General features: G+C 38.0%; 1 protein-coding gene across 9 annotated transcripts; it reads right to left on the bottom strand.

Moving 5' to 3' along the window:
* Positions 1–1,160: 1,160 nt before the first annotated feature.
* On the bottom strand, positions 1,161–21,239 carry Znf518a (zinc finger protein 518A). 9 transcript variants are annotated; one of them, XM_004669866.2, is made up of 4 exons: positions 21,181–21,239; positions 18,042–18,120; positions 8,633–8,773; positions 1,161–7,031 (listed from the first exon to the last, which is right to left on the bottom strand). In XM_004669866.2, the coding sequence occupies exon 4, from the start codon at positions 6,898–6,900 to the stop codon at positions 2,440–2,442; it is 4,461 nt and encodes a 1,486-aa protein (XP_004669923.2). In that variant the 5' UTR covers positions 6,901–7,031; positions 8,633–8,773; positions 18,042–18,120; positions 21,181–21,239; the 3' UTR covers positions 1,161–2,439. The 9 variants fall into 9 exon arrangements, with proteins under 9 accessions (XP_004669923.2, XP_044986912.1, XP_044986929.1 ...); XM_045130977.1 differs by having other exon boundaries at positions 20,679–21,222; XM_045130994.1 differs by having other exon boundaries at positions 20,675–21,222.
* Between the last annotated feature and the right edge of the window lie 1,342 nt (positions 21,240–22,581).

The raw sequence follows: 22,581 nt of genomic DNA on the forward strand, positions 1-22,581 counted from the left end.
TTTAACTGAAAATGAAGGAGCATTTCAGTTTGTTAAGCCAAATCCAGACTGTTTTTATGGTTTTACCGCAGTCACTTTCACTTGTGTTCTGGCCATGGCTGATTCTGCATTGAATGGGGTAATTAGCAGTGCCTGTTACTTGTTTATGTATGTATTTTCCCAGTATAGCTATTCTGAAATGTATAGTGCTGCTGAAATTTGACAGGCTAGCTTCTCTCTCCTCCTTCACAGGAGCTAATACTTCATTACAGATCTCTCCATGAAAACAAAGTTAAATTTTATTGCTGCTAGATGCTAAAGAACAAAAGTCTTTTCATGGCTTACCTTCCTGGGACAGCCAAGGACAAATAATGAATATGACCCTTCTCCAACAAACTGTATCACCATTTTAGGAAAAAAAAGTCCCAAACTTTATTGTGTAGTTCATTAGCGCACGCATACACACACACACACACACACACACACACACACACACACACACACGACACAGACAGAGAGAGAGGTGTGTGGGGGGGTAGAATCTCCCATTGTAATTCCATTAAGTTTCAGCACAATAAAAAGTTCTCATGCCAACACAAGCTTAAGATAAATTTAATTGAAGAAAACCCTTCATTAACAATGAACAATGAAATTAACAATGCTTGCCACTCTTTAAACATCATATACATTAATATATACTGTGTATTTCAAATCAATGCCACTCAGGCTCAGAAACACAATTATAACAGATTTATACAAAAAAAAAAAAATTCCACCATGAAAGTAGATAAACTGCACAAAAACAGTACAAGTATAATGTGCATAGCAAGATAGCTCTCAAAGCATCTATTTATGGCTTTCTTTAAAATAAAACTATTAGGGGAATGGGCCCAGTTAGGACCTACTGTTTCAGTTGATATATGTAAACTGTTTCACATCTTTTTTAGGCACTTGCTAACAATAGTGTTTAATCCCTGAAAAATGAAGTTATCAAAAAAAAAATCTACCTAAGAAATAAAAAAAAAACAAGAAAACAAAACAGGTACAGTATTACATATTCCTTTTAAATTAAACAACCACTTTTATTAGTGCATGCACAGAACTGAAAGAAAATAAATTTTTATGTCAAAAACTTTCTGTGCAAAATTTACATAACCAAGTATAAAAATATGTACAGATTTATTATGTACAAAAAAGCCCTGAAGTTTTTATCCAATCAATAAAAATGCCAGTAACATTTATAGTAACAAAAAAGTATATAGTACTTAATTTTTTTCAAGAACTCCATTATACAATAATGCAAAAAAATTGATAGAAATTTACATGGTGCAGTTTAAACCTGATGCTTCTATTTCAAAATGTTGGGCATTTCCTTAGATTTATCCCAGTTTGGTGAACTGTCACTAAGTCTACTGCTTCCACATTTTCAAACACCAACAATCACAGGTCTGTTTTGGGTTGTCAGTCATCCTGAAAAGCTGCTACAACAAAAACTGTCCCAACTTGGACATGTTTAGGTAATACAGGAAATAGACAGACAAAAATATGATCTGGTTTGCTAATCTTGCTTCAAAATATTATCTCTGTAAAAATTTTCAAGAAAAGCCATTTCCTTTGAAGTGGTCTCATTTTGAAGGAATAGCAACCACAGGGGAAAATAGTCATTTGGTTATGGACAACTTTTATCAGAAAAGCATAATTCTGTGCAAAGGGATTACTGGAGAATATAACCAAACTCAGAAAAAGTATTGAAATTCAGCTGGATTTTAAACAAAGTTTAAATCTTCTCTTGAGGCTGTCTCATTTATACCAATGCTTGAGATGGCCAAAACCATCATGGGAAAGTGTTCCAGTCTCTGATATGGCAGAGAAACAACAGGAAACAAGATTAACATGACCCAAACTCCAAGTACTGGTAAAGGTTTCAACACAGTTGAGTTAAATGTAGTTTCAAAGGAACCAATCTTTCAAACGAACTGGAGTTAACAGATGTAAAGTAACTTCTTTACCCAAACTCAAATCTCTCTTCACGTGATGAAAACCTCATTCATTCTCCAGGGTCAGAGAAGCTGTATTTGTAAGATTCATAAGGCTGGTAGCAGAAGGAATGGGGACTATCCACCACTTTTCCCTCTACTCAGAGTCTACAGAACTATATTGGTAAACTGTTGTATCAAAATTTTCTTTAGCCCTAACTTCCCACAAACTTATCTTTAAAAAGAAAAAAAAAGAAAAAGAAAAAGAAATAAATCAATCTGTGCTGATTAGTTTCTTTCAAAACTTACTTATACAGTTTTGGGATTTTCAAGTACAACAAAGCTTTTGTTGTTCCATGTAAATATAACCAACATTTAATGCTTAATTTTAGAACTATACTGAAGAAAATATCTTCATTAAAATAATTCAAACTATCATTTTCTTCTAAGGTAATGTTACTTTACCTTGGTAATTAATAGTAAATTACAGTAACATATTCCAATCCCGAGTAGATTCCACTAAATGTCTCTGGCCATGACCAGCCCATGCATCCTGATTGTCAAATACTCTACCACAAAACCAGCAGTTAAATTTAGCTTTCAGAACATCTTCAGAGGTAGTTTTTACAATCTGATAATTATTTTTGCTAGTCTTTTTCAGTGTTAATTTTAGCACAAACCTTTCTTTCACAGAGTTAACAGGTTGAATTGTTTTGTATCTCTTAGAAATAATATTGTAAGTTGTTTCAGAAGTGTTATAATGAACTGGTTTCAGTAAAGCACTGATAGTTCTTTTTGACAATGCAACCTTAAGTACATTTCCATTAAATTTTGCAATCGTTTTCATTACATTCTCTACTTCTGGAGAATCTGCGTCAGGATGGTTCAAAACTACAACCGGTTGATTCCTCCTAGGACATTTCACAAGCTGTCTGGAACTAAAAGGGAAAAGCCGCAAAGTTCTAACTGAACTCTTTGAAAGCCTAGGTCTGCAAAATCCTAATGTTTCCTGAACATCTTCAGCTTTAGCCTTTTCTTTACACTTTCTACGTGATGTTGATTTTTTTCTTGGAGGTTCTTGGTAAGTATCACTACACTTTCGTTTACAGCTTCTGTTTCTGGACAGAAAGCCAGTTTCAGCATCCATACTTGCTATACGAGTTTTTATTTTTGAATACTTGTTTATGTTTGCCTTTTTTCTATTGACACTTTCCTCAACAGAACAATTTGTCTCACACCTTAATACTATGGCCTCTGATTGGTCATTGATACACAATGGTTGGTCGGAGGACTCTTGGCATGTTGCAGCAGAAGAAAGAACAACTTCATTTGCTGGTGTCACATCATCTGATACACATGGAAAGGCATCTCTAGATGATTCTGGCTCTTTCTGCTCTCCTAGGGTAGTCTCATCAGATGGTACATTCTCATTCTGTAATGACGAAGAATTGCTAACCGGAAGATTAGCAGCAGCAGTCACACTTAAAATAGGATTGACGATTTTCAGCACTATTTTTTGTGGTGTTCCTTCAGGTATCTTTGGCTGAATATTTTGATAAGTAGTATTTTGGACTAACTTAGGCTTAAGCAGTTCAGTGTTATTTGGCATCACACACTTTAAAAAAACAGCTTGTTTGCCATCAGGCAAGATGGTATAAAGAGATGGTTTTGGGAAATTTTCATTCTGCTTAACTGAATCCAAGATACTCATCTTGGGGCCCTGCTGCTCAGACAACACATTAGGAAAAGGAACAGTTTTCACTGAAGAACTTGATAGTGTTTTAATAACATAAGGATTTTTTAATGGCAACATATTTTCCAAGTTACTTTTCATGCTCAAACAACTACCAATGCTGGAACAAACTGCAGGTGTAAGACAATTACTGTTATGTTCTACTTTTAAAAAAGGTGTTTTGCAAGGTTCCTTACCATAAGTGTGAGCATTCTCAGTTTTCACAGTGGAAACACCTTCAGGTTTTCCACTATTAAATGTCAAAATCATCCCAGGTTTCTTGTTTACAAGTAAAGAAGTAGGGACACCTTGTGTATTAACTAATGGAAGCGTTTGTCCTGAAAAAACATGAAATCCAGACTTGTTAGCAACATGCAGTGGTATAAAAACACTTCTTGGAGTTTGAACTAACATAGGGTTTTTCTGTTCTGGAGTTACAAGTGGACTCTGTATATATATAGAACCTGAACTTTGTGTGGTGGTACGCAGTTTGTCTTTGACAAGCTGCTGAGTAATTATTGCATCTGACTGAGTCTTAAGTAATGTGACAACATCTGGAATTTTAGATGTCATCTCTGACTCTTTCACATCTTGTGATATTGATAGCCCTTGTTTTTCTCTTCCATTATATTTTAAAGTCAGATCACTTGTAGGCACATTAGCACCCACACTACCAGATACAACTGGAAAGATGCTTTGAACTTTAGAGTCTTTGGATGATCCTATCATGCTTTCTTCCTCAGCTTTTTGAAATGACTGGCCGTAATTAATTGACAGGTGTTTACTTGGAATATTCCTAGAGTCTTCCTTTAAATCAGATTTAGGTTTTAATAGATCTTGAAGTAATTGGTTTACTTCAGGTGGCAAAAATTCTGATGCCTGTTCACTCTGGAGAGAGAAAACAGATGTGATTCTAGGCATCATAGGTGAACCAGTATTAGAAATGTCATGCCATTTGGATTCTTCAGCCACACACTCTAAACTTTGGTTTTCATTAATACACAAGTTTCGTCCACCAATGGTTTGTTTTTCTTCTCTAACACATTGTTCTTTCGTTTCAGCCTTCATTTTTAAACTTCCATCATCATTTAAAGAGTTACCAGATGCTAACAGGCCATCTGAGTTTGAACTCTCCTTTCTCACTAGTGGTAAGACTGCATCATTACTTGGCTGTTGGACCCCTACTTTGCTTGAAGATTCTCTCTGAAGATTTTCACACACTGCTATTCTTGAAAACCTATGACGCTTACTATTCACTGAGTAATTATGAAAAGGTAATGACCCAACTTGATTGGAGGATTCAGTATGGTTGGTGGATTCATCATGGTAAGAAGACTCAACAGGTAACTCAGAGTTGACATAATTCATGCAATAGTTATGCATATTGCTATGGTTGTATGCGTTTGGCTTGGTGGTAAGGTTGACTTTATCTGGACTTTTAATTGTGATACCTAATACCTCTGGATGATGTTGAGTGGTATGATTTTCCCGTAAATCAACATTAACTCTTGCTTCAACTTCTGTGGCATTTGCTGATGCAATAACAGATTCTGACACTGTTGGCAAAGAAGATAAACTTTTACTGTGATCTACAGTTGGAAGCATATTATTCCTTTCAGGTATCAAAGCCTTTTTTTTTCCAGAAATTACTTTCCTGGAAAGTGTAGGTGAACATGAGAATGGAGCTGCTTTCATACAAACTGTATCGCTTACCTCAGTTGTTATTCCAGGCAAAAATCCAGTCGTGTCCGAAGTCTGGGGTTGCAAATTAGCAGTATTATCCATTGCCGCATCTGGCTGTGAGGCTGGTGAGGATAAATTCTGTTTATTGGCAGGCAACAATTTTATTACAATATGTTGTTTTCCATCCACCATCTTGAAGCCCATAAGTTTAGCACTGTAGTTAGCAGGTATTGTTATCATATTGTTTTTCACCAGTAACACTGTAGTTCCTGGTAGCACAGCACTCTTCAAGGAACCTGAAGTAGGTACTGACCCCTCATCAGCTCTGTTATATTGCCCAGTGGACAACAGAGTTGACTTCCCTGACTCTCTAGACTTATCACTAATCTCACAGTGCAGTCTTTCACCTTTTTCTTCATTTAAATGCTCTTGACCAAGATGACTCTGGTCTTCAGATTTAGTCTGTGTGTTCTTCACACTATTAAGCACTTGAGTGTTTTCTCCTATACTTGTGTCACTCCCATTGGTAATTTTCTTACGTTTCCAGAATGTCTTTGATGGACCTATTTTGTATCTTTTAAGTATTAGCTTAAGTCCTGAAGTCTTTGCCACTCTTTTATCATAATTGTTTTTTTCCAGTTTTTCTTTTGCATACAAGTGTTCTTTGTGCAAAGTTATAACATGTCTTACAAGTTGGTCTTTATGAATGGCACCATAGCTACAATATTGACAATTGAATGGAAGAGTACCAGAATGAACATGAAGGTGCTTTTGTAGCTCTACTTTGGTTGAACACAAGTGATGACATTTACCACATTTATAATGAGTTTCTTTATGTCTATAAATATGCTGAACAATTGTGCCAACATCCTGGGTGAAGAATCCACACTCTTCACATTGAAAGTTACCATTAACACTATGATTAGACATGAAATGCCTTGTCAAGCCTAATAAAGTATACATATGCTTACTGTTACAAATGTCACAGTTTACTAAAGTGCTTTTATGGGTCTGTCGGTGTTGTTTAAATATCTGGAAGTTATTTGCTGAAAAATCACACATTTCACAAGGAAAAGAAGGTAATTCACCATGGTGCCACATTTGGAAGTGTTTCTGCAAATCATTTGGGCTATACTGAGTACTGTCTTGGCATTTTGAACAACTAAAGTTGAGTACTTTTGCAGACATGTTTATACCCTCTTCTTCAGCTCGCTCAGACTTACAAAGCAATACACACTCCTCTGCACAGCTTACAGTCTTTATACTGATAGACTTCCTTGCAGTCTGTGGTTTACTCTGAAATAATTTTCTGTATTTTTCAACTTCATGCTTCATTAGGACTTCATTTGGAATATGTATTTTTGGCAAACTGATTTTCACATTTTTAAGCTCGTAATGAAAACTAGTTTCTAAAATTTTTGGTTTAGGTAATGATCTGATAGTATCAGCTATCTCATTTTTTACATTATATTCTTTTGTCAATAAGGTTTGTTTTTCATCACAAAATAACTGTTTCTGTTCAAATGGCATGATTTAACTTTTAAAAAAATCCAGTTTCTTTTGTTCTTAAAACTCTTGAAGTCATTTGTGATTTAAACACAAAACAATACTGTGCTGAAACATCTTCAAAATAACCAGGATTTTTTTTCACATCAACTCACCTAAAATTAAACAAAGAATTGAAATTTTCATCACATAATTAGAAATAAATTTCATAATTTTATGTTCAGGTTGGCACAAACTAGAAGTGCTAATTGAACACAAATATTAGAAACACTAGACAAAAGACCTGGTATATTAAGAAAATCAAGGCTTAAGGGAGCCTTTATGTAAGAAACATTGCATCTAATGTATAGCATACCAAACAGTATGGTGATAACTTGTCTATTTTACATAGCTATTATCAGAGACTTGTAATTTGCTTTTCAAATTTCAACTTTGTCTGAAGAGTCTATTTGGTTTTCAACTACGTTCAACCTGAAAGCATGTATAAATGATACCTGATAGCAACATATGAGAGCTGCCACCTGTTATCATAGAAAGTACTGCATGTTGTAAACATTTAGATAACATAAAAAGATGAAAGAAAGCCAGGCATGGTGACGCACACCTTTAATCCCAGCATTCAGGTGGCAGCAGTAGAAGGATCATCATGAGTTCGAGGCCATCCTGAGATTACATAGTGAATTTCAGGTCAGCCTGAACTAGAGTGAAAGCCTACCTTGAAAAACCACAACAACAAAAAAAAAAAGGAAAGAAAATTTTAAATCCTCCAACTTACTAAGCTGTTTGATACTATCCAATTTATAACACCTCCCCAACAAGGGCTATTGATTTAAAATGTGCTATTAAAACTACTGTTTTATTAACTTGTAAGACTTGGTTAACATCTGAAGTCACTGAAGTAAGACAGCTTTGTGAAATTATTAAAATAACCTAGAAAGTTTACTAAATCAAATCAGCAAATTAAGCCAGGTATGCTGGTGCACACTTTTAATCCCAGAACTTGGGAGGGAGAGATAGGAGGCTCTCCATGAGTTCAAGGCCAGCCTGGGACTATAGAGTGAGTTCCAGGTCAGCCTGGGCCAGAGTGAGAACCTATCTCAAAATAAATTAATTCATTAATTAATTTTTAAAAAGATGGCAAGTTAGGTCATGATTCCCTCAACTGCCTGCTGAAATAGCCAAAAAAAAAAAAAAAAAAAAATTAAGGCAATCCTAAAAAATGACCAAGAACAAGAAAAAAGGTCCCATCAGCCTATTAGGTTTGATAGAAAATGGCCTGGTGAGAAGAATATAAACAAATGTTGACCTTACGAACTACCACCATTTTTAAAATTCTGACCCTATGATGCCCAAGCTGGACTCAAGCTCCAGGGGTCAAGCAATTTTCAGACCTCAGTCACCCATGTAGGCATGTGAAGGCTTGGACATTACACTCACCAAACCACCACCATTTTTATTTATTTATTGGTTTTCTTTTTTTCTTTTTCTTTTTTTTTTTTTTTTTGAGGCAGGTTCTCACTCTAGGTCAGGCTGACCTGGAATTCACTACATAGTCTCAGGGTAGCCTCCAACTCACAGCAATGGTCCTGCCTCTGCTTCCGAAGTGCTGGGGCTGAAGGTGTGTACCACCATGCCCAGCTTCAACCACCATTTAAAGAGGATGTCTACTGGGGAACATTCATCCAGCCAGTATTATCTGCTACATACTAAGTAAGTAAATGAAAAAAATTTAGTCTCCTTTTTCCATTAAACATACCTTGGGAAAGATGAGGCTTGAATGAAAGATCGGGCTGAAGCTCTTTGGTTGACACACAGCTCAGACTGACATACGAGAAAAGAATGAATCCAGTTTTCAGCTCAGTCCAGAGGCCAGGAAGAACAGAGTTGCTTGAATTAACTACCAGAGAGATGTAAAAATAAAATTATTTCTGAACAAAAATTAACCTTTATACACTAACAGCTATCTTCATCTGCCTAACATCTATACTTTTATAACATCGACACTATTAGAAAAAAAAATTAACTCCTAGGTTTCCTCTCCTTCTATTTAAAAAAAAAAAAAAACAGAAAAATCTTGGTTATTTCTCTATTTTTTTGTTTTGTTTTGTCTTGCAAGGTAGGGTTTCACTCTAGTCCAGGCTGACCTGGAATTCACTATGAGTCTCAGGGTGGCCTCAAACTCACAGTGAACCTCCTACCTCTGCCTCCCAAGTGCTGGGATTAAAGGCTTGCGCCACCACACCGGGCTTTAATTCTCTATTTTTTTCCTGTCTTTCTTCCATTCCTGATCCCCCTTTTTGGCTTATTTTCATCTTAACTAATTGATACCACTTAATAGAGGATTGAGAGAGATAGCTCACATGACAGTGTTTGCTACACAGGCTTCAGGTTCAGATCCCAAGCACACATGTAAAAAATGAATGGCACCTGCCCAATCCCAGTATTGGGTCAGAAGAGGAGGAAGGATCCCTGGGTCTCTCTGGCCAGCTAATCAAGCCAAACTGGTAAGTTCCAGGTTCAGCCAAGACCGTCTCAGAAAAATTGAAGTGGACAATGATTGAGGAAAACATCCACCATTAACCTTTGGCTTCCACATGTATATACATACACATGCACACTCACATGTGCACACATGAATAAAATACATTAATGCATATACCAAAAAAAAAAAAAAAAACCCAGAAACATTACTACATGTGGGAGCTCATAAGATATTTGGAGCCAGGCATGGTGGCACATGGTAGTACTCAGGGGGCCAAGGACTGTTGTTGAGTTTGAAGACAGCCTGGACTACAATGAGATCTTGCCTTTTTTTTTTTTTTTTTTTTTGAGGTGACAGAGAAACCATTTTTACTCATCAGTAGAAAAAAATTAATTTAATAAAAATTTAATAAAAGTGTTACTGTGGTGCGGGGGATCAAGTAATACAATATTATCCTCCCTCACCTTATTTTAGGGGTAAATATCCATTCCAAGATCCCTAAGCAGATGGCCTGAAACCAACTGTTTGTATATGCAATGCTTTTTTTTGGTCTATATCTATGATAAAAGTTCAACTTACAAATTATATGGTAAATTGATAGTATTAACCCCAAACTTTTCCCCATGAACACAGATTATCTAGTATATTCTCTAAATTTCTGTATGTCTACAGTGTTTTTTCCTTCACATGAGAGTTATACTGGACATAGAATTAATTCTTGGGTTAATCCTTTTCCCTTAAAACTAATTTTTGTTTGTTCTGTGGTCTCTTAGCTTATAATTGTGAATGAAATACCTGATGAGTATTGCTATCTGCTTAAAGATGATGTTAATAAAAGTTCTGAAACCATATTAGATAACTCGACATTTTTAGACAGCATCCCATCTATATGTTTTAAACCTAAGACATGAACCTCAACTCCACATCTCCTTTTATCCCCTTTCCAGGACGCCTCCTATGCTAAAACAGTGAATTGGTGACCACCACCTCAAATATGATCTGCTGATGAATCTATTGTGTTACCAGACCATGCAAAGATACATGCATATAGAAACTGAATGCCTAGGGAGCTGGGAAAATGAGCCTGTTGGCCTGGGTTTGATTCCCCAGCACTCACATAAAACCAGACAAAAAGTGGCGCAAACATTTGGATTTCATTTGCAACAAGACACTCTGGCACACTGCACATATTTACATGTTATTGTAAAAAAAAGCAGTTTCTAAAGAACTACACACATACCCCAACACACACATACTCCATAACACCAAAAGGGGGAAAGCATATTAAAAACTGGGCACAGTAAAATGTGCTTACAGCCCAAACTACTGAGGAAATAGAGGAAGGAGGCACATGCTCCTGGAGTTTCATTTGCAGTGGCTGAAGACCCTGGCACACCCACTCTCCCTATCTCCCTCAGCTTGCAAATAAATAAATTAAAATATTTTTTAAAATCAGGTTAAGAAAATCAGAATATTATAGTAAAAATCAAAATAAAGTAAGCCTGGGTGTAGTTATGTACACCTGTAAATCCAGCATAAGTAGACAAAGTCCAGAGGATCAGGAGCTCAAGGTAATCTTCAACTGTATAGTTCAATGCCAGCCTGGGCAACTCAGTTAAGACCTTGTCTCAAAATACAGTATTAAAATAAAGTGAGGATCCAGGAAAGCAGCAGTATTAACAAGTTGGGAATTGGAAAATGAAACACAGTGAGAAATGCCATAGCAAAATGCCAAGCAAGACTCAGCAGCCAACAACCTGAAGCAATGCTCACACAAGTCCAATAGTGGCACATAGCCATGATGGGTAACCAACTGCTCTTGAACTGGCAAATGGATCACCTCAGTAGTATGGAACCCATAGCTAGTTCTGGGAAACAAGTCAGAACAGCATCCAAAACACAAGAACACTCAACTCCTACCAAACCAAACCAGATATCCAGAGACACAGAGGCTCCCAAGACCTCATCACTGAAGCACACCTAATATGAACCCAACATGGCTCAGGGAAATTCGCAGAAGAGAGAGCAGAAAGATTGTTAAGAGTCACACGTTGGGACATTATGCACAGAAACATTGCCTCTTATCCATAACTGATGGTTACCTCCACACAATGCACAACCCACATTCCCAAACAAAGAGCGTCTATGCAGAAGGGGGAGGAAGCTAATGATGGTACCAACATGGCTGCATGGCTGTATACACACTGTGTACATAACTAATAATAATAATTATATATATACACATAGCAAGGATAAGTAAGATTATTCAAGTGAATCAAAAGTGACCATTCTTGGACATGTTTGCTTTCTATACAACAGACTAAAAAGCAAAACTTCTATAGAGCCTGAAAAGGAAGAACTCATGTGTTAGTGTATTTTAGCTGTTTAAACACTCAGGAAAAAAAAAAAAAAAAACACTCCAGTTTTAGCTTAGCCAGATTTGTAACTCTTTAACTTGTCACATTACACAGATAAGAAAACCAATATAGCTATGATTTTAATAACTACTGCATTTCTGAGAGTCACTCAATTCTTTTTTTCTCGACTTTTTTCTGTAGAGATTACTATGTACAAGACAGACATATGAATGCATACTTTGGTTTTCAAAGAAGTGACAAGAAAAACTGAAAACGTATGATTTTTGCCTAAGATATGGTTTTGCCTAAGAATCATCTAGAAAAACAATAATAGCAAGCAAACAAAACAAAGACTGTAACTATCAAAGTCAAATCTGTATTAAAACACCTGAGGTTTTTTTTTTTTTTCTTTCTTTCTGGTTTTTTGAGGTAGGGTCTCACTCTGGTCCAGGCTGACCTGGAATTAACTATGTAGTCTCAGGGTGGCCTCGAATGGATCTTCCTACCTCTGCCTCCCCAATGCTGGGATTAAAGGCGTGCACCACCACGCCTGTCCAGAGGCTTATGTTTTGGTAGTTGCCTAAAATGTTTAAAAAGTGTCACTCAAGGTTTGAATATCTATTGTATTCTGACCAACTAAAAAAAAGGTTTTGTACAAGTGAAATACAACCAGCCAAAGGCTGCACACATCAAATCAATGTGGCCTAATAAGTAATTTAAAGAAAATAGGGGCCCCAGTTCCCAGATCCCCTGCTCCAGAGGGTGCATGAGCAGAAATCTATTCTTTTTCAGAAGGTAGTGAGACCTGAGGAGATAAACTACCCCTTGCACTTCAACCAAGCCACAGCTGAAACCACAAATGATTGGAGAAAAGAACAAGAATGCTACTTCCATGCTGAACCTAATAATCAGTGCCAGAGTGAAGGAGACAGACCCTGAGGATACTCAACACCTACCAATGCAGAAATCCAGAGGTTCCCAAGAGCTCCTCACTGAAGTAGACATAAAACTCACCCACTATGGGTCAGGGAATTTTGCAGGATGGGTAGAAAGATTGTAAGAGCCATAGGTTGAGACATCATGCCCAGAGGCATTTCCCGCCCCCAAAAGCAACTGTTTATGAAATGATCTAGTAAAAATGAAAAAAAAAATAACAGGAGAGAAAAGGTAACAGCAGTACCTTTTAGTAGGTAAGAAGATTAAATTGGAGAAGAGAACACAGAACTATAAGGAAAGACAAAGAAGCTAGTAGGTGGGCATATCTAACTGTTAAGAGTTTATACAATAAAATCCTTTATTAAGTTTAAGCCCAAAGATTGGCAAACCCAACCTGTAGGTCCAATGTGCCCCACTGCCTGTTTTATAAATTAAATTTCACTGAAACATATAGCCACATTCATTCTTCTACATATTGTCTATGAGCACTATCATATTACAATGGTAGCTAATAGCTGTAACATAATCTGTATATAGCCCACAAAACCTAAAATATTTACTATCTGATCATTTACAGAAGCAGGTTACCAACCCTGTATGATAGGACACTGCAACTGTTACTCTCTTGAATTTGAGTCAGATAATTTGGCTGAGGAAAGATGTGAACACAGCCAACGTGAGCATTGAATGAGCATGTGATACATACAACATGAGCCTCTACATCATTCCTAGTACCCAGCTCAAGATGATTACTACTAGTAGTCAATTAATTTTATTCATTTTAATCTAAAAAGAATTGTCTATTGCTACATTAGTTTCAAACTGGCTGTATTTCTAGTTTTGTCTGCTACTAAGATTTCCCCAAAAGGATTAAGAAATTTATGTATATATGAAATAATAGCATTCCAAGTTACTGTTTTGGATTTTTTAACACATTTCTTTATTTATTTAAGAGAAAGTGTATTTGTGTGCCAGGACTTCTTGCCACTGCAAAGAACTCTGGATGCATGTGGCACTTTGTGCATCTGGCTTTATGAGGGTCCTAGAGAATCAAACCCAAGGCCAACAGGCCTTACAAACAAGCACTTAATACTACTGAGCAATCTCACCAGCCCACTAGTTTTATTTATTAATAACTAACTTATTTATTTAGATCTGGGTATTAACCCTTAGGTCCTATACATGCTAAGCAAGCACTTAAGTACAGAGCTATATCCCCACTCAGTTACTATTTTTTAGTATTCAAGACAGTAAGATAAACATTAACAAGACTTCTGACAATGAACAATTTCACACCATATTTTAGTATCAATAAAAGGTTATTTGTGTTAAATGAAACGTTAACACTTTTAGCCAAAGAACCCTCCAACTTCATAGAAACAAACCACACACATTGTATATGGGTTGACTTAAAACAGCCACAATTTTTTTTCTACTTACCTCTTATTCCTAAGAAACACGTATAGCTACAGTCAAACAAATATCCACCCTATTTTGAATCAGCTATTATCTTCTAACTGTACAGTTTCTTCAAATATTCTGTGCTTTCAAAATCCCAAAATTATATGCTCTGCAGAGATAGGTCAGCAGTTAAAGGCACTAGCTTAGGAAGGCTAATGGCCTGGGTTCGGTTCCTCAGTACCCATGTAAAGCCAGATTCACAAGGTGGTGCATGAATCTGGGATTCATTTGCTGTGGCAAGAGGCCCTGGTGCTCGCTCGCACACGCTCTCTCTCTCTCCCTCCCTCCCTCCCTCCTTGCAAATCCTAAGTCAAAATCTATGTGGTACCTTTTTCAGAAAACTTTCCTAAAGAAGCCAATCCTGGTTTTGTCCTATCATTACTCAGCTTAGGTAACTGTATATTCATTTATCTGCTGGGTTCTTTTATTGACATTTTTAAAAAATTTATTTGCAAGCAGAGAGAGAGAGAGTAAAAGAAAGAATAAGTGCAGATGAGCAGGCCAGTGCCTCTTACTACTGAGAACAAATTGCAGATGCATGTGCCAGCAGATTCTGCCTGGGAATTGAACATGGGACAGCAGGTTTTGCCTTTAGCCATCTCCCCCAGTCCAATGTATCTGCATTTTGTCTGTTATTAATGGGCCACCCCAGAACTGCCCATCACTGCAAATGAGCTTCAGGTGCATGCACCACTTAGTGCATCTGGCTTTACATGGGTATTGAGTAACTGAACTCAGGGCTTTGTAAGCCAAGCACCTTACCGTTGAGCCATCTTTCCAACCCAGTATGTACTATATTAAAGTTTACCTTTCATTTGTGTGGTAGACAAATGTAGCTATGTTGAATAAAGAATACATGCATGAATGAATAAATAAAAAGCATCTTTTCTAAGGCAATAATTAACCTCAAACACTGTATCTTAAATTGATAAGGACTATGTAAATGCTATAGCACTTTCTACCACGACTCAAAGCAAACCGATTCATACATGAAACATCAGAACAAGAACTGTAAAGTACAAGCTAGCTTACAGAGTAAAAACCATACTCCATACCATATTTTGCAAGATTGAAACTACAACTCTATCACCATGCCCCCCTTATTTCTCTACATGGGCTTCACTTTCAACCCCTTTAACATATTGGAAAGAATATTACTAGACCCAGTCCAGATTAGTAGCTTCAGATAAAAGGGAGCATTTTTCTTGTAGCATTCACAATTGAAATTCAAATTCACAATCTTAAATTCTGATGGGTTCTGCTTCAGAGACAATTACTGTTGCAGTAGGGATGATGAAGTGTGTGTTGTAATAATTACTGACAGCTCATCAATAGGGAGAGGTGGTTTCCCCAAAGGTTGTTACTGAGTTGACAAAATTAACATATATGCCTTCTACCAAGCACAACTATTTACAACCTGATCCTAAACTGCTAATTTTACTGACTTTGAAATTATTTAACTTTCTATAAAGCCCATATGTATTATAGAAAGTTAAATAATTTCAAAGTTAGTGAAATTATCATATATATGTGGTTTTTAGCTACTACCATTTCTTGAAATGAGACCTCATGAAGCCCACTTACTTCTAAAGCTTCAAAACACACATACTTCCATTCTATTATTCTGGCACTTATTTACATAACAATCACAACAAATTTTTCTCACTTTCAAACCTGCAATAACCTCGAATTCATTTTAGTTCATCATACTACAATCTCTTTTAAACATTTCTTACTTATTTGAGAGACAGAGAAGATGGGCACACAAAGGCCTTTAGCCACTGCAAAACAACTCCAGACACCACCTTTTGCATCTGGCTTTACACAGGTACTAGAGAACTGAATGTGGGTCCTTTAGCTTTGCGAGTTAAGTACCTTAACTGCAAAGCCATCTTTCCAGGCCCCTACAGTCTCTTACTTCATAGGGTTTTCACTTTTTCAAAACAGTTTGGATAAAACAAAGTTTGAACTACCAACACTCAGCATTATTTAACAGACAATGGAGATAGAGAGAGAATGGCCATGTCAGGGCTTCCAGCCACTGCAAACGAACTCCTGACACATTAGCCTCCTTGTACACCTGTCATTACATGGGTACTGGGGAATGGAACTCAGGTCCTTAGGCTTTGCAGGCAAGTGATGAGCTCTCCAACCCCAACATTATTTTATCTAAGGACTAACACAGAGTCCATGAGAGGCTCTTGCTAAGTGGTCAAGCAAATGTTATGTAGAAAGAAGTTATTCAAGTAGCTAACATAAATGATAACCTGACACCTCAACTGCACTTTGTTGTACCCTACTTAGTCACTGCCAGTTATTAATCTCTGACAAAATTTTAAAAAGGTATCTGTGAAAGTTGGCTCTAAAAATAAAGCTATCATTAATAAAGTTCACAGAACATGGTTATGAATACAAGAGTATAATGTAAGGCGGTCTAGCTAACTTCAGATATTTTGATGTATACTAAATATTTTTAGTGATTTCATATAAGATATTAAAGTATTTAAAATTTGGGGGTTTCAATGATTCCCAAGACCTATCTAACACAAAGAACAAGTGTGACAAACACTGTTGTGTCAAGGGTTAATAAACCATGTTTTTGTACAAAGGTACAGTATTTTCCACAGCTTTCCTTATAATACCATAGATGTTTATTTTTTTTGACAAGGGTTGTTGGCCTTTTCATTATCCACACCAGGTTACTGAGATGATTATCTCCAGGAAATAGCCATAGTATGATAGTTAATGACTCCCAAGACTCTTTTCTAACTCATAAAATAAATGCCATTAACCATAATGTAAGTAGATATCAGTTTTTCTTCAGGCACATTCTCCTGGCCACATACAACTTTGAAACCTGTTCCTGTCATATTTATCACTATTATTCATTAGCTGAAGCCCTTAAGCTACCTCTGTATTTAGGACAACACAGTTAAAAATCACATTTAGAACTCTAATAAAATGTTAAATCAGAGGCTGGGAAGATGGCTCTGAGAGTAAAGACCTGAGTCTGGATACCCACAACTCCCATAAAATGCTGGACATGGTGGTGTGTACCTCTAATACCAACTAGGGAGCAGAGTCAGGGAATCTCTAGGGCTTACTGACTAGCTAGTCTAGCCAAACTCATGAGATCTGGATTGTCTCAAAAAGTACAGAAAAGAGGGCTGGAGAGAGAGAGGGCTTAGCGGTTAAGGCACATGCCTGCAAAGCCTAGGACCCCAGTTTGGTACTCCAGGTCCCACTTAAGCCAGATGCACATGGTGGTGCATGCATCTGGAGTTCATTTGCAGTGGCTAGAGGCCCTGACGTGTCCATTCTCACTCTCTCTCCCTCTCTCTAATAAGTAAATAATTTTTTTAAAAGGGGGGTGGCTGGAGAGATGTCTTAGTGGTTCAGGCACTTCTCTGTGAAGCTTAAGGCCCCTAGTACAATTCCCTCAGTACCCACAGATGCACATGGTGGCGCATGAATGTGTAATTTGTTTGCAGCAGCTGAAGACCTGGCCCACCCATTCTCTCTCATCTGCCTCTTCCTCCTTTCTCTCTCACATGACTAAATAGAATGTTAAAGGAAAACAAAAAACTTTTTAAAAAAATGTACAGAGAAGAGCAATTAAGGAAGATGTCGGATGTCCACCTCTGGACTACACATGCACACACATGCTCACACATATAGGAACAAGCATAAGCGCATACACACCAAACAAACACAAAATATTAAATTAAATTAACTATGAAACAAACTACTTTTTGGTTTAAAGTATTAAAATGAAACCCATGTGTAATTTACTTTATTTTTGTTGAATGTAAAATTTCAAGATAACTGAAAAACCTCAGGCATATATAATGATCTGGCTTATCTAATCCAATATTAAAACACATGAACTTACTACCTAATATACTCTAGTACTTCAATCCATTTCATACCTCTTTGAGGAACAAAAGGCACACAATTTAATGCTTGATCAATGTCATAATCAGGAACAGTGATCAAAAGAGATGGTATCTGGAAATAAAAAAAAACAACAAGATTTATAAACTTTTTATTTTTTTCTTTATTTCAAGGCAGGATCTCACTAGCCCAGGCTGACCTGATGTAGTCCCCGGCTGGCTCTAAACTTATAGCAATTCTCCTACTTCATCCTCCAGAGTGTTGGAATAAAAGGTATGCATGTATCACCATGCCCAGCAAGATTTTAAAATTTGGTTTTTCAAGGTAGGGTCTCACTCTAGCCCAGGCTGACCTGGAATTCACTCTGTATTCTCAGGATGGCCTCAAACTCAGTGATCCTCCTACCTCTGACTCCCAAGTACTGGGATTAAAAGTGTGCGCCACCACACCAGGCTAAGATCTTAAAATTTTAAATGAAAACAGTCAGTAAAATGTTTCTGTATGTCCGATTCAATTATACTTCACATAAACTTCATAAAACATCATTGATTCTTAGTGATAGCATGTCATAAAATCATGTAAGGATCAGTCTAATTCAGTACCTTCATTTAATTCAATACAAAGAAAACTAGTCTTAACCAAAACCACAAAACAGAACAAGTATCTGCCTCTGGCTCCAAACTACTTGCCTTTTCGCTGTAATTTTATCTCAGCAATTCTCACTCTGGTATCTGACATCCCATGAAATTGTTCATGGGATGTCAGATACAAACTGAAGGATGTTACGAATTGAAGCCAGCATCAATGGGCTCAAAGAGTTCACACAGGATCAAATAATCAAAAAAAGAATTTTAAAACCTTGTAATAATCCTTTTCTTCTGTTTATAGTGCTTCATCAAACTGTTTTAGTTTAGTTTTTACTTTATTTGTTTGTTTGTTTTTTGAGGTTAGGATCTCGCTCTAGCCCAAACTGACCTAGAATTTAAATTTACTATGTAGTCTCAGGGTGGCCTCGAGCTCACTGCAATCCTAACTCTGCCTCCCGAGTGCTGGGATTAAAGGCGTGCACCACTATGCCCGGTTTCAAGCTATTTTAATAGTATGAGAAAACTCTTGAGTAAGATTCCAGTTTTGTATGGGGGGGGGGGATGTGTGCATAGGTTGATTGCTTCCATCTATTAGGTGCTCTAAAGTACACAACGCTTCAATGAAAACTCACTAGGATACATGAGGGGGTTCCACTCAGGAGATGGTTCAGTCAGTAAAAAGTGCTTGCTGAGCAAGACTGAGGACCTGAGTTAGGATCCTCAGCACCAAGGTAAAAATTTGTGGCTCTATGACTATAATCCCAGCGCTGGGGAGGCAAAGAGGCTTGCTGACCAGATAATCTAGCTTTATCAGTGAGGTCTAGGCTTAGTAAGAAATCCTGTCCCAAAAATTAAAGAGGAGAGCACTAGAGGAAAACACCTGACATCTACCTCTGGCCTACATACACATACATGCCCACTTACACATAAACGGCATATACACACCACATACATACCCACACACCACAGAGACAAATTAAAAGGGCAATGTAAGGTACATTTTAGTTCAAACACTTCAACTAAATTATCCCCATTTATACTTCAAAACTTAGCAGCTCTTGGAATTATAGTATATCATATATTTTATTATTAATATTATTATATAATTATTTAACCAGAAGAGAGAGGACAAGATGTGAAGTGTGACAATGACCAAAAAAAGGTTAATACACTATTAAAGCACACAGTAGACATTCATTTTAGTTACTGTCCTTTTATCCTTTCTTAACACCAGATAGAAAATGTTTTGAATTGATAATTTGGCAGGAGCCAGTATGTCCACCTACCACATAAAATATCGACACCCTAAAAATGTTAATGTTTTTATGAATTTCACAAAAGTACAAATTTACTGATAATTTCTGTTGGTATAGATTTGTATTCCAGAAATGTTAGGGAATTTCACAATGAGTCAACTTAAATGTTTTCTATTAACTCAGGCTGACAATATGAACCTTAAGACACAAACACCTCTTTTGCTGGGAAAAGAGCAATTTAACAGAATTAGTAAGCCAAAGTAATGTTAATTCCTACCACAATGTAGTTTGGAGTCTTCACGTTGCATAAATGACCATCATTCAAAGTTCAATATTCTTCTGAATAAATTTTAAAATTGCCTTTTTTTATTTTTGAAAACAATGTTTTCATTCACTAAAATAGCTAACACCAAATGCCCAAATTTAAACTTTAAAAAATAAATTAACGGCCCCTAAACTTTTGTTTTCTGAACTTTAAAGCTACATGTGTTTTATGGTCAACCTAAGAGTTAAAACATTACCACCAAAGATGCATTCACCCCGTATGCTTTCAGTTACCAAAGCCATCTAAGTCTAGAGACAACCTACTTGACAAAGAGGACACCATGTTAAGAAGAAATTCAAGATGGACCCTACAACTGCAAAAACCATTTGCAAAGAAATTCATCTGTCACTGGATGTGGTTGGGGTCTGCAAGCAGGAGCGCGCCTTTGCCCAACTCTAAGAAGGGCGCGGAGGGAGCTGGGCGCCACAGCAACAAACTGTCCCCAAAGACCAGAGGGCGAGCCCATAGAGTAGGGATGCCGTCGAGTCAGAGCAGCGAACCTACAGCTTGAGGGGTGCGGGCTGAGGGATGCCCGCAGTCTGCACCGGTCGCGGAAGCCGAAGAGTGGTGCTTCGAGCGCCGAACGCCCCGCTGCGCCCCTCAACAGCTCGCCCGATCCGCCCCCTTTCTCCGGAGTTCCGCTGTCCCTCGGGCGCGCGGAAGCACACAGTCCCCACGACCAAGTCTTCAGGTAACAACGTGTGTAAGAACTCGAACAGCCCAGACGCAAAGCAAGCCCGAGCCGAGAGGCGAATGACCAACTCTAGCGGTCCGCAAAAACGCCGGCTTTTAAAAGGACCGACTTCTCTAGAAAAACTTTGCGGCAAGTTAGGCGGAAGCGCGGTTGACCGGGACTATTTAACATGCGCCCCATATCACAAGAGGCGTTTCCCTTGACCTAGTTGGGCGGTCCTGGCGCCCCTCAAATCTTCCCTTTGCCTCTTGCAGTCCCTCTCTACGTCGTTACATCCTAACTGGTCTTGACTGTTCCGCACACAGGGAATACCTGTTGTGGTCCCCATAGCCTGCGAGTCCCAGATGGCGGCCATTACCCTTCCATCCGGGTACTTCCGGAAGTCGAACTCCGCGCTGCCGGCGTGCATGTAGCAGCGGACGGATTCGCACCTGAGGCGAGCGGAAGTGAACGGAAGCCGGCAGGGTCCGCCCCTCGGCCTTGCGTGTAGGCCTCGGGACTGAGTTTGCCGCCCGACCTCTCCCAACAACGCACTTCCCCGTGTACTGACTCACAACTTCCCCCTTTGCTCCTTGCGGCTGCGGGGAGCCTACCGCCCCAAGGAAGAGTGGAAATTTCTCCTCTAAGCTCTTCAGGGTAGACCCCAGAAGCAGGAGCTGTCCTTGCTGACTGAAAATGGGTCTTTCAACCCAGATTTTAAGCGCTTCTGGCTGAACAAATAGCGTTTCTCCACCTCTTACTTGTATCCCGCAGCCTTTGACAGTCTTCGACGGCCTGGTCCGAAGACCAAGCTGCTACGAAGGTTGTGGAGGCATGCTGCCCTCGAAGACAACGGTCCCCCACCTCCCGAGCCAAGGACTGCTTCCGGCTTAGGGGACGTCCTGCCTAATATAGGATCCCTGGACCAAGGATGCCCTCCCAAGAGATGAATCCTTCCCCCAACAAAAGAATCCTCATGTGGCACCAGAAAGCTCAGCAAAGAGCCCAGATATGGCCTCCTTCTGTCTTCAGGAGCATTTTAGAAAGATACTTATACATCATTTTGTAAATAGTCTTCGTTTTGAAAAATGGGGTGAGCCACAGTGGCAACTATTAGGGGAAAAAAAAGGGGAGGCGGAGGGATATTCCAATATGGTGAACCGGAAACTAAAAAGCCGATTTTGGTTTTTTTTTGTGTATGGTTTGTTTTTTTTCTTTTAACAGAAGCCTGTCTGACCATTGTGATTAAAAAACAACAACAACTTTAAGACACTGTATTTTTTTCATTGTCTTGGAATATTCTTTTGAGAGTGCTGACCTGTAGCCACACAAAAGGTCTTTTTAATAAAAAGCACACAATTGAGCAATCATTTTTTTCCTTAAGCAGCTATATTTATCTTTGTATCAGCACAGTATGTTGACTTAAAACATTCCACGTAGGAAAGGCAAATAAGCCCAAATCCACATTAGTAATACTCATATAACTGTAAATCACAAGAAATCTTCCAGGGAAACTGGAAGGGACAACATTATGGAATGAAGAACATTACTAGAAAATAGATTTTCTGTTCAATTGTATGCATCATTCCCATCTGTCACACAGGAGCACACGCATCACAAGCAGTAATCAACTCCATTGCACCCACAGTATAATGCAAATGACAGAAGTGATAGTCGCAGTTTGTATCTTGGCTACAAATCTCTTTCATTAAGATCTCACTCTAACCCAGGCTG

Source organism: Jaculus jaculus, chromosome 1, assembly GCF_020740685.1.
Source record: "Jaculus jaculus isolate mJacJac1 chromosome 1, mJacJac1.mat.Y.cur, whole genome shotgun sequence".
Lineage (NCBI taxonomy): Eukaryota > Metazoa > Chordata > Mammalia > Rodentia > Dipodidae > Jaculus > Jaculus jaculus.

Bases quoted from the DNA above. Each gene is read 5' to 3' on its own strand.
- Znf518a (XM_004669866.2), bottom strand. From the start codon at position 6,900: ATGCCATTTGAACAGAAACAGTTATTTTGTGATGAAAAACAAACCTTA.